Source organism: Aethalodelphis obliquidens, unplaced genomic scaffold, assembly GCF_003676395.1.
Source record: "Aethalodelphis obliquidens isolate GAN/ISIS:26980383/991018 unplaced genomic scaffold, ASM367639v1 scaffold23, whole genome shotgun sequence".
In the NCBI taxonomy this organism is placed as follows: Eukaryota; Metazoa; Chordata; class Mammalia; order Artiodactyla; family Delphinidae; genus Aethalodelphis; species Aethalodelphis obliquidens.
In genome coordinates this window covers 22,556,837-22,569,772 of record NW_020837967.1, presented here as the reverse complement: position 1 = coordinate 22,569,772, position 12,936 = coordinate 22,556,837, and the positions used below count along the sequence as shown (strand labels likewise).

The 12,936-nt window shown below is 40.1% G+C and overlaps 1 protein-coding gene across 1 annotated transcript in view; it reads right to left on the bottom strand.

The window, feature by feature from the left end:
- The window catches only part of MRC1 (mannose receptor C-type 1), a 96,027-nt gene that overhangs the window by 80,586 nt on the left and 2,505 nt on the right, over positions 1–12,936 (bottom strand). Inside the window, exon 2 of the mRNA XM_027121983.1 lies at positions 1,946–2,347. Within this exon, the coding sequence (XP_026977784.1) occupies positions 1,946–2,347 (402 nt within the window). The remainder of the gene's footprint in view (positions 1–1,945; positions 2,348–12,936) is intronic.

Below are 12,936 nucleotides of genomic sequence, written 5' to 3'. Positions count from 1 at the left end.
CTTTTTAAGGACTAACTTGATTTATTAAACAAAGCACTGATGAGGCCAACTTGACTAACAAATCACGTCACTGCACTCAATTGACTCTTCCTCTTGAGGGCCACACTTCCAATCCTCAGATCTGTCCAAGTCTACAAAGTCTGAGTCGATCACTCAAAATTAAATCCTTGGCCTCAGACAGTTTTCTTCCCCAAGTGTTCTTTAGAGAGACAAAGACTCTGCATACATCCTCTCTGCACTGTCTTTACTTCTAATGCATATTCCAATGAATCGATTGCAAGATCACTCTGAAGGGCTAGATCTTCTAGCAGGAACATCTTAAGTATTGGGAGAGACTTAGGGAGTATGCAAAGTGTGGTCGATGGACCATCTGCATCCAGCCACACAGTATTGATAAAATAATTCAATAGATCCCTAGGCCCTTCCCCCAATATGCTAATTTAGAATCTAGGGGGGGGGGACCTTGGGATCTGTATTTTTAACAAGCTCTCCAGATGACTATTAAGCATCTTAAAGTTTGAGAACCACTATACTAAATCCTATGCATATTTTTCTCAAAGCAAACAGAAGACCAGAAAGTAGGGGCAGGGGGTGGAGAGAGGACTACAGAACTTCAGCGATATCTTTTAAAATAAAATGAGAATTCTGACCTCTTAGCACCAAACTTCCTTGTGTTGGATTCCTCAATTAGAACGATTGTCCCACCTGTGGAATTTGACTCAGTCAAGTTTGGTTCACCTTTGTCCTGCCCTATAATTTTCCGACAAGTTTCTCCTGAAATGCTGTGTTACTTAGGTTGCCTCTTAGGTAATTTCTAATCCTACATTATGTTCAGTAAAAGCCTTGGGATAACTTCTTTCTGAGCCCTGCTTCGCACTCTTCTTCAGTCCCTACTCTCTTCTTCTCTTTATACAACATAGAAGGAAAATGGAAAGCTGTCAGATCATCACCTTGCAAAGAGCTGAACTCCGATGATCTGCGTACCTGCCGTAAGCTAAGTTCAACCAACATTTGCAGCCTCAGTAACACAGTAATTTTGCAAACAGCTTAATCTCTTGCCCCAAGAGGCAGACTCTTTCTCTGACCTTGAGGTCGTTCTAGATCACACTTCACAGAAATCAAGTGTCCAAACCTGGAAAGTGGTTACAACATCATCTGACTCAAGAAGCCTTTGTAAAGGGCTTCAAGTTCTTTTTTGGTTTTTGTTTTATCTTTTTTCTGTGCAGCCACTAGAGAATGAAATTTGGCCAAGATGAGAGAAGACTAGATACTCTGATTTTATTTAACCTTCAAGAGTTGAAGGAACCAACTACATATACAATTATTTCCTGCCCCACGGGTGCTACCACTTTCTCAAACAGCAGACTAAAGACGCTGAAGGTTAGTTTACAAGCTAATTCCTTAGCTTTTCTAATTTGCTGATTATTACATAATGTCTCTAAATACCCATAAGGTAACAAATAAATTAGAAACATTTAGAAACCAAAATTGTCAAGATTTCATTTTACACAGTCTGAATTGGTAAAGAATGTTGTTCCACGGATCATTTGTTCAGAGGTAATGTAAACCAAAGGAAAAGAAACATTTCGTTAAACTCTTATCACGACAATCATACAGTGTAAAATGGAAGACACCGGGTCAAAGATTACAGTGAAAAGTAATTTCTAAAAACGGTAACCCACTGTTAAAAAAAAAATCTTAGCAAAAGTTACAAGAAATGTCTTCTCATTAATCACAAATAGCTAAAGTATCATTTAGGACTTTGAACCACATTTACTCATTCACAGAACACAGAAGAGTTCCAGACACAAAAGTAATCAATTAATACTCTTCTAGTCCAGACTAAACAAGAATATGCTTATTTCCTTGAATTCGTTTCCAACCAAGAAGATGAGAAAGACTTGACAGAAAGGAAAAAAAAAAAAAAAAATCCCAAGCTTCTTACCTTCATAACCTCTAGAGCATAAATCATCTGTGGTTCCGTAAACTTTCCATCTGCTCCATAAGCCTGATCCCTTGTAAAGCATAATGTTCTTTTCTTGTCTATTGCCATAGTTAAAAAATAAATCTTCTCCCTTGATTCCCAAAAGCGTGTCATTTTTGCACTCCCATCTCTGAAATTCACTCTTGGAGTCACAGGCATACAGAGTGACGGCAACCCAGTCACTTTTTGATGGTACCCCTAAGCATAACTTCAAGGCAACGCTCATGATCTGCGATTCAGACACCCATCGGAATTTCTGCGCTTCGCTGTCTGGGTTGCAAACTGCAGTTTGAACTGCACTGGGAGTTAATGCTTCCACGCAGCGCCTGTGATCTTCATTGTATATTAAAAATTGCCTAGTGTCTGTTAAAAAAAGAAAGAAAGAAAGAAAGGATGCTTAAGTGGATACATAGGACAAAGACAATATTTTAGGTCAAAAGTTCTCAATGTTTCCATTTCCTGAAAGACCTGTGATCACAGGAAAAGGGTTGAAATTGACTCAGCCTGGGCCGGCTCTGCTCCCTCCGTGGGTCCCTGAAGCTGGAGAGAGACCGGGTTGAGGGGCCTCTTGGGAGCATGTGGCTGGACATCTTCAAGATGTCCTAGTTCAGACAAGGAACCTTATGAAAAGACTTAAATGCACACAAACTGTAGTGGAGTAAACACAAAAGGTAGGTAACGGAGGAAGAAATAATACTCATCTGAGAAAAGCAAATTTGGGGATGAATACAATAATTTATAAAATTAAACACTTGTGTATCCTGGAATAGAATTTTGAAGTCCTACTATCCCTACCCTTTTTGAGATAGATGAAACCTATACCCAGTGATTCTAACCATGACATTAATTAGTAAGGTTTTTCGTATTTAAAAAAACAATTTTGGGCTTCCCTGGTGGCGCAGTGGTTGAGAGTCTGCCTGCCGATGCAGGGGACACGGGTTCATGCCCCGGTCCGGGAAGATCCCACATGCCGCGGAGCGGCTGGGCCCGTGGGCCATGGCCGCTGGGCCTGCGTGTCCGGAGCCTGTGCTCCGCAACGGGAGGGGCCGCAACAGTGAGGGGCCCGCTTACCGCAAAAAAAAAAAAATAATAATGTCCAGCAAATTTGTGAGCTAAGTATCTTCTGGGAAGCCCAGAGGTCTGGGCAACGAGAGAAGTTTTTTGTTTTCTTTCCCATCCAACAATAGGTAACTTGGACACCTAGTGTCTTTCATTTCATTGGCATATTCAACCTAACCTCTGCATAATAAAAAGATACAAAAATGCATTTGATAGTGTTATAATTTGTGAAGTTTGCAGTAAAGGTTGAATAAATGTAGGTTTTATATCATTTAAGGTAGTATTTATGAGAGTAACTTTATAAATAACAGTTTTTTTATACTTGTAATTTGGGGCTGGTACTTTAAATAAGTATGTATAGATAATTTATGCTTACAGTACATAGCTGCTAGCTGGCAAAACTCAACTTCCTCTTGACAAAAAGAAAAAAAGAATAAAAAGATCTGGTAAGCATATTTTTGTCCTTTAAATCAAAAGTGATTTCATGTTTCATCATGTAAAGTTTTTTTCTTTTTTGTCTATTTTTTTAATAGACAAATGAAAGGAACTGACTGTTTTTGTGGCACAAATACAAATTAAACACTTTTTGTGAAGTTTAACTAAATTCTTTCTACTTACGAGGTTCTTTCAAAATGAGCTGGGATAGTATCACAGATGTTTGAGTGTCTGGCTGAATGAGCTTGGTATTTTTTTTACACTTGATTTCAACTTCAATTTATTTTTTTAATTGATTTGATGGAAGTATAAATTGATTTACAATGTCGTGCTACCTTCTGCTGTACAGCAAAGTGACTCCGTTATACATATATATACATTCTTTTTCATATTCCTTTCCATTATGGTTTATGCCAGGATATTGAATATAGTTCCCTGTGCTATCCAGTAGGACCTTGCTGTTTATCCGTCCTATATACAATAGTTTGCATCTGCTAATCCCGATTTCAATCAGGTCATCCCAGCGAAATTATCAAAGTAATCACAGTGCCACTAAGAGAGGCCTTTGCTTCCACAAGCCAAATTCTATCTACCGTCCTCAGCACCCTGTGGGGTTGGCTCCACTTACACTCGGAGATCAGTCTTGGACTATCAACTTCAAGGTCCTAATGGATCTTTGCCTGAAAAGACTATGTTCTCCGGCTGCATCTGCTCTTGTCTACACTTGTTAGAGACCTCTTGCCTCTGTCTTGCCTGGGTTCCTAATTCAGTGCTCCTTCGAACCTCTGCCTAGATTCCTTGGCTGGGTTCCTCATGTCTGCTGGTTTGATTTCTTGGAATCGGGACTCACTAGAGCCTGAATTCAGAAGATCTGCTTCTGCTGGCATCTTTGGGATTGACGCCTGTCAACAGAACATGCGGTGTCAACCAAGCTCCTCCCATCTAACTGAAGGCCTTCCCAAGCCTGATCTTTGTGAGGCAAAATGAGTAACTCTGTGCGTTGGTAATACAATTAAAATGTTAATAATATTTTGTTTTGTTCACAGTAAAACCCAGGAAATAAGAAGAAAAAATGTTCTTTAGAAACAGTTATAGGATAAATTACCATACACAAATGTAAATGTGCTCATCTAAAAAGGTACTGAACTCTGAAAATGTTACCATAGATACCTGTAGACTCAGCTATATTGCCCTTCACACTTCATTTGTGTTGGCTATTCCACCTGTTATTTTCCTATCTAGACTTACCTTCCACATTTCACAGTTTTTCTCAGTACCATCCCGACCATAAATCTCTCTTCCACCTCCTACTTCAGCCATTTGATTTTACTGTTGAGTGGCCAACACTTAGTAACTGTCTAAATTCAGTCAACCAACGAGTTGATAACCAACCATTTAAGGTAAGGTGCTTGGAAGTCATATTGCATGAATAGTGTTCCTCTTTCAGAATTTTTATACTTATCTGACTTTTATTTCGTGTACTTAATTTTTGTCTGTAGTTCCATCTTAAGTTCACTCTAAATATGATGGTATTTAATGAGCAAACATCCAATATTCTCTTTTTCATTAATGGCACCATCATCCACCTAGATCCATAAGCCAAAAACCCAGGAGTCATCTGGATTTCCAGCTTTCCTTCGCTTTCTAGGACAACAGTAGAATCTGTTGGCTCTACCCCAACACATACCATGATGGTTCCTTTTATGTGTCAAATTGGCCAAGACATGGAATGCAAATATTTGGTCTGTGAAGGTTGTTTTGGGAGGTTTTTTGTTTTGTGTTCTTGTTCTAGATAAGGTTAACATTTAAAGCAGTAGACTTTTAGTAAAGCAGATTACAGTCCATACTGTAGGTGGGCCTCATCCAATCCGTTGAAGGCCTTCAGAGAAAACAGACTGAGGTCCCCTCCAGAAGAGGAAATTCTATCTCTAGATTGTCTTTGGACCTGAACTGCGGTATCAACTCTTTCTTGAGTTACCAGCCTGCCAGCCTCCACCACTGCACGAGGCAATTCCTTAAAATAAATCTCTCCAAAAAGATATTGACAGATAGATGACAGATAGATAGATAGATAATAGATAGATAGATAGATGATGGGTAGAGAGAGACACACAGAGAGATACACACACACACACACACACACACACACACACACACACACACACACACACACACACACACACACACACCCTACTGGTTCTGTTTCTCTGGAGAAACTTGACTAATACAAATACCCTAATCCATTCTTTTCTCTTCACCTCCACTGCCTCACCCCAGACTAAGCCACCATGTTCTTCCTCTGATCTTCCTCACTTTGAAACTGGAATCATCAGAGATAATGCCTGATCTCCCAGTTTCCTGGTTGACATGGGCTTAACATGTCACCTGACTCCAAACTGTAAACCCTACCTAATGTCATGGAATGTTTCTACTTAGCCATATAAAAGAGGCAGATTTCTCTCTGTTTTGCAATCCCTTTAGCAGATTGACGGTGCATATCACAGTCGGCTTGAATAGTTATTCAATAATAAAATTATTTTTTTTCTTCTACTTTCAGGGAGAGGTTTTCTAGGTTAGAAGAGATTTTGCTTTTTACCATATCTCTTCCCACATTTAAACCCTTCAAGAGGACCACTGCACACATGGGAAAAAAACCCTCCAGTCTCCATGTCACAGCTTACTAGATGGGGCTCGATCCAGCCCTGCTGACCCTCTGCTCTCACCTCCTCCCACCCTTGTTCTCACTCACCACCTGCCGGCCACAAAGCCTTTCTGCTCCTCAAGAACTTTAAGCTCATTTTCACTGTAGAGACTTTGTATTTCAAGTTCCCTCTTCTTGAAGTACTCATTAAGGTTCCAACTCAAGTGCCAAATCCTTAGTGAGCTAACAATCCAGATTTTACTCGTTTATTCTCTATATACTATTCATAACCATCTTAAAATATATACTTTTAAAATTTTGTTTACTTGTGTTTTGTCTGTGCCCCTACTGGAATGTAAATTCGCTGAGTAGAAAGACTTATCGTTCCAATCCAGTACTGTATTCTCTCTTTTTGGAGCATAATAATCCCTCAACAAATATTAGTTGAATGAATAAAAGAAGAGTCATTAAATCTGAAGCATCTCCTGACTGTAAACCCAGTTACATTCTTTTATTTAATAGTTGATTAATGATGATGGTTCTATTTCATAAGACTTTTTCCCTTGAAATTTTATTTTTACCAAAGAGTGATTTATAAATGTTTATACTTATAAAAGGAGTACTTGGGGACTTCCCTGGTGCCGCAACTAAGGAGCTGGAGAGGCACAACTAAGGAGCCTGCAAGCCGCAACTAAGGAGCCCGATGCAATGAAATAAATAAATAAATAATTTTTTTTTTTTAAAAAGGAGTACTTGGAAATGAAAAGCTTCTATTTCAATACAAACTTATCTCTTCTTGCTTCCTTTATTTATCTTTGACATTAGGAAGCAGTGCAAGTTTGATATTGCCTTTGCTAGACAATACAAGGAAATGTAAAATCATTGCTTTATGATCCTGCATTCATACATTATTCTTCTCCTCAACTAGTCAACATGTAAGTTTTGCTTTTATCACTGTCTCTGTGCAATGTCTCTGAGTTAAAATGTCATACTTCTTCCTCTGAAAATGATTCAAGACCTTGACCAAAAGACAGCTTGTGGCATTTTTGTCACTATTAACCAGACCAATGTTTCATTTGGATAAACATTCGATTTTTGTTTTCTATACTAATTTTTTTTTGTAACAGAAATATTGCAAAGCTGAACAAATGATAACAGATGATACTTACACATTAGAAATGTATTTACAGAATTGAAGAGACCCGTCATCCATCTTAACTCAATCTTACTAACCTCACACTTATTTTTCAACAAATAGGTGCTGGGCACCATGCTAGCGACAATGCAAAGACAAACCAGACACAAATTCCTTGCCACAAGGAGCCCACACTTCAAGGGGAGAAATATCAAAGGTCAAAATACATTTAGGAAAGAAGCAAGAAGTTTCCACACAATGCCTCAGGTTAAAAATGGCTGAAACCTAGATATCCAATATCACAGGTACAAATTTTCTTTTAAGCACATTTTAACCATTTTAAAATGATAACATTGAGCAAGTCATTAAATTTCCAAACTTACTGGCAAAGAAAGTTACGTTACTAAAGGTGACAAGTTAGAGATATAACTATTATATGCTGTACTTCCTTATATGTGTTTAGGCTTTCCCCACCAACAATACATAAAATGCTGACATGAAAGCATAAAAGCTAATAACTTCTGGAAGACAGAGAAGCTGGATAAGAGGAAAATAAGTGGGTATTCTGTAGCAGATGCTACCAGAACCATTTCTTCCTGCCTTTTGCCATTTCAGTGAGCGCCAGCCCCAGGCCCCAGTGGCATCACCACATCTCTGGGCCGGAGGGCATTTTCTGGCCATCAGAGAACGCTTCACACACTGCGAAGACCAGTAGGGTCAGAGAACGAACTCCTCCTAGGAGTAGCCCTTTGCCAGTGACCAATGGCTACAGACGAATAAACAGCCCCAATCTTTGCACCGTGGGTAGGATGATTCTGAGGCGTACATCCTACATCGTCACCCAGGGCACCTAGCAAGGCTGAGCTACAGCTGTTCACAGGGGCCGTGGCTCCTGGACCCACCATGGACCAGCAGCCTTTATTCTGGTCTCATGTCCGCACCCTTCAGCTAGTCTTTCCCAGGACTGGCTCCCAAATAAACTACTTCACTCAAATCATTGTCAGAGGTCACCACCTTGAGCCATCCAGACTAAGAATCTATCTATTAACCCCTATAAGTGAATGTACACCCACAGATGTGTCTCCAAAGAACTGAAAGTAAGTTAATAAATAAATATTTATTTTTATAAATTTATAATGTTTATAAGTTAAAAATAAATATTTATTATGAACCTAGTATATGCAAAAAAAAAACAACTACAACAAGTGCTGGGGGCAGGGGAAAAAACTAAGGATCACACTATTAGGTTTAGCGATGTTGAACAAAAGGATAAAGGAAAAATTGAGAATGATTTTATTTACCACTTCAATCCTTCATTCATTCATCAAATCTCCAGAGAACCTACTAATTTAAGTCCCTGCATTTGGCTATCTGGGGAGGTCCAAGTATGAATCCAATATGGGTTGTGACCTCAAGGAAAGAATAGAGGCTGGGAAAAGGAACTCTGCCAACTTCCTGCCTCTCCTCCTAAAGACAGGGATATCTACACCCTCCCTGGGTTCGTTCACTCCTATCTCAGTAGCTCTCCCTCAGCCTGCTGATCCCTTTACCTGTGTCCTGGATTCCATCCCCTCCTGAGGCTCTACTCACTATCCTTCCCTTTCTCCCCTATATCCTCAACCTCAAAATGCCAGCCTCTCCCCCAATTTCAAGACAAACAAACAAAACCTGTAGGTAAGACGTTGACTCTACACAGCTTTTTCTTCTTCCACTCAACCACACTAATTAATCTTTATGTATCATGTTCACCTGATTGTGACATAATCAGCGCTGTACTGCTCACTGGCTGTGTGACCTTGGTCAAGTTTCTAAACTACTCTGTGCTGCCTTTTCGTCCCCTCCCCCCACAAAGAATGAGGAGGAAAGCACAGGACCTGCTAGTTGTTGTGAGAATTAAATGAGATCATCTAAATAAAGCACTGAGAACAGTTCCTGACACAGAAATTGCTTGATACGTGTAAGTGTATTCTTATCACTAACTTGGAAAAATCAGTCTTAAAGGCAATGTGAAATGGTCCAGAACAGGATGAAACTGGAGAAACAGAGAACCTTTGCAGCAGCCCGAAGAGAAGGACAGAAGGACAGAGACAATGGAGACCCCCAGAGTTTCCAGGTGATGTGGTGGAGAGAGGTATATTCTTCCAGGTCAGCAAACTTGCAGGCAAATGCTCGTTCCACCGTTCACTAGCTGTGTTGCCTTAGTTAATCATTCTAGTCTCAACTCCAGATCTGTAAAATGAGTATAATAATGCTCTCTGATAGAGCTGCTTTGAATTTTCTAAATGAGATTAATTTAAGCAAAGCACCCAGCATACCATTTTGCAGAGAGTAAACCTTCAAATGTTAGTGTCCTCTTTCCCATCTCCAAGTGAAAAGTCTAAACAATTGATACAAAGAGAGGGACTAAGTAAGTCCTTCTTTGACAGACTGTTGTTTTGAAGCACGCTTATGTCTTTCCTGATGGACACACTCCAGCTGGTAAATTACATCTACTTCTTAGCCTCAGAGCCAAAAGACCATGGTCAAGAATTAGCTCTGGTCCTTAATGGCTAGCTGACTTCCAAGCCTCAGTTTCCTCGTGTAGTAAAATGTGGACTGTAACACCCACCCAACCCATCTCACTGGGATCTGATTAAGGATCTGATTAAGGAACTGCAAGCAATTACTTAAAGATCTGAAAGGGCTCTGTGACCTTATCTTGGTCTGTAATTAGAAGAACCTGTCCAACAGGGCTTACTTCTCTGTCAGTTTCCATTCCTTTTGAAAGGGCACTTGCCTTCCTATCTCCTTTTACTTTCACTTTTATTCTACCTGATCTCCACTAGTTCCCTCTATGGACCCATGTAACCATATGGTATTTCCATTCAATAATGCTTGATGGTTGCCAGGAGGCAAGAGGACACTGCCGTTCTCACATCGACATCAGCTTCCCTCTCTCTGCCATGCAGATAACAAACCACTTCAGAAGCTGCTTTCCTGTGCAACTCCCCTTGTGATCTGTGATCTCCTGGTTCTCCCCTAGCTGCTCAAGATTCAGTCTCAGACCGGGTTTCAGGATCAGTGTCATCACTGTAATCTCCAGGTCCCTTTGAAGACAAGGGTCTTTGTCTTAACTGAGGTTGAGTGTATTTGATTCTTTTTTTTTTTGACAGGTTACCGTCTGTATTTTCTTTTTTTAAACTTATTGAAGTATAGTTGATTTACAATGTTGTGCTAATTTCTGCTGCACACAGTGATTCAGTTATACATAGATATATATTCCTTTTCATATTCTTTTCCATTATGGTTTATCACAGGATATTGAATATAGTTCCCTGTGCTAGACAGTAGGACCTTGCTGTTTATCCATTCTATACATAATAGTTTGCATCTGCTAATCCCAAACTCCCAAGCCATCCCTCCCCCACCCCCCTCCCCCTTGGCCACCACAAGGGGGCCTGTGAGTCTTTCTGTCTGTGAGTCTGTTTCTGTTTCATAGATAAGTTCATTTGTGTATATTTTAGATTCCACATTTAAGTGATATCATATGGTATTTGTCTTTCTCTTTCTGGCTTCTTTCAAGCGTATTTGATTCTTTAAAGCTCACATTTAACCAGTGGTGACTCTTCCTACCTAGAAATTAGGTCCAACACCCTCAGAAGCCACTGAAATGTCACTCAACAAAGCAATTGTCTTCTTGCCTATATCTGGAATATCCTACATCCACAGATCTTCATCTCTGAATTATAGAAAAATCAGAGGTTATTTGGGACAACAACATGAAAAATAGACAACTACAAGAGCAATTGAAAAAAGAAAGATGACAAAAATTTGGTTTGGGTCAACAATGTCTGAAAGTATGTTTAAATCTGGTATCCAAAACAAGTCATATGTATGAAGGAAGAAATGAGAGACTAGAAATGAAGAAAAGTTAGAAAGGAAGAAAGGAAGGAAGGAAGGAAGGAAGAAAGAAAGAAAGAAAGAAAGAAAGAAAGAAAGAAAGAAAGAAAGAAAGAAAGAAGGAAAGAGAAGAAAGAAAGAAGAAAGAAAGAAGGAAAGAAAGAAAGGAAGGAAGGAAGAAAGAAAGAGACAGAAAGAAAGAAATACAGGAAGGAAGGAAGGAAGAAAAGAAAGAGAGAAAGAAAGAAAGGAAGAAAGAAAGAAAGAAGGAAAGAAAGAAAGAAGAAAGAGAGAGAAAGAATAAAGAGAGAGACAGAAAGAAAGAAAGAAAGAGAAAGAAGGAAAGAAAGAAAGAGAGAGAAAGAAAGAAGAAAGAGAGAGATAGAGACAGAGAGAAAGAAAGGAAGGAAGGAAGGAAGGGAGAAAGACAAGAAGAAAAGTAGAAATATTATAAGGAAAATTTTATGAAAAACGAAAACTAGTAAGGGAATAGGCAGTGGGCAACTGTTCCCTGAAGATGTCCAAGATTGGTATGAAACCAATCATCTGTGGAGCAAAAACGCATTGCTTCTGTTTGATAGAAAGAACGCTGCCCTGGGAGTCAGCAGGCCTGAGCATTCAGCAGGTTGTGCCACTAACCAGTGAGACCCTGGAAAGATCACTTAACCTGTCAGGACCTCAGTCTTCTTACCAATAAACGAGGAGGTTGGATGCAGTACAGCAGTGGGCTAGAGGTCACATTCACTCTGTTAGTTTTTGTTTTTTTTCACCCTCACGGGCCAGTGAGAGCCTCTTACTGACACCTCTTCCCAACTCTGCTTCCAGTGGCCTCACGTTGGCAGTTTGAAATCAACCATGGTGGGAGTCTCACACCGTGGAAATCGCTCCATGCCACAAATCAGTGCTTTTTCTCTTCTGAGAACCAACTGTTACGTTTACCACCACTGCACTGCCTGTGAGCCAAACCGTCCCAATTTCAAGCTAAACCTCTGTGCCTGAGCAACTCTCACTGTATCTCTACCACGATTATATCCCCCACTGAGGTCTAGACGTTGGCACAAGAACTGAATGCAGTTCTTCCTGCTAAAGAGATCACTCTCCCGCTGCTATGCTTGGCCACCCGGCCCCATCCAGGCACAACACGGGGTCTCGTGGTGTTGACGATGCAGGATGTTCTCAGGAAAGTGGGAGAAAGGGTTCTGGGTTGGAAAGAAACCACAGGAAGCAGGGAGATCTTTTTTGGGGGGTTGTATAAATGGGAAGGGAGTCCAGGGGAGGGGGTACGGAGGGTTTGTATATTCTTTATTCTACCGCTAAGTAGGTGCTCTGCTTTATCCAGAAACCTCCGTTCATGTGCCACTTGGGCCAAGAAAAGGTCAAATAAGAATTAAAGGCTCTCAAGTTAATAACAAATTTTCTGGAAAGAGCTCCCTTATACATGTTTTTGTTTTGCTTTCATTCTTTAAGTAAAGATCCTTCAGCACTCTCCTCCTTCTCCCATAGTTGTGTCTGTGAAGAGGAAGACATTCATCAGAGCAAAAGGCATCCTGCTGTCTCCAGGAGGGAAAACTGCCTAAGTAAAGTGAGAAAGACTTTTTGCCCCCAAAACATTAAGAGCAAATTTAAAGAAACTTAGGGAATTCCCTGGCAGTCCAGTGGTTAGGACTCTGCACTCTCACTGCCGAAGGCCCTGGTTCAATCCCTGGTCTGGGAACTAAAATCCCACAAGCCACGCAGTGTGGCTAAAAAAAAAAAAGAAGAAGAAAAAAAAAGAAATTTAGGGGCTCTATCTGTGGTATCTGT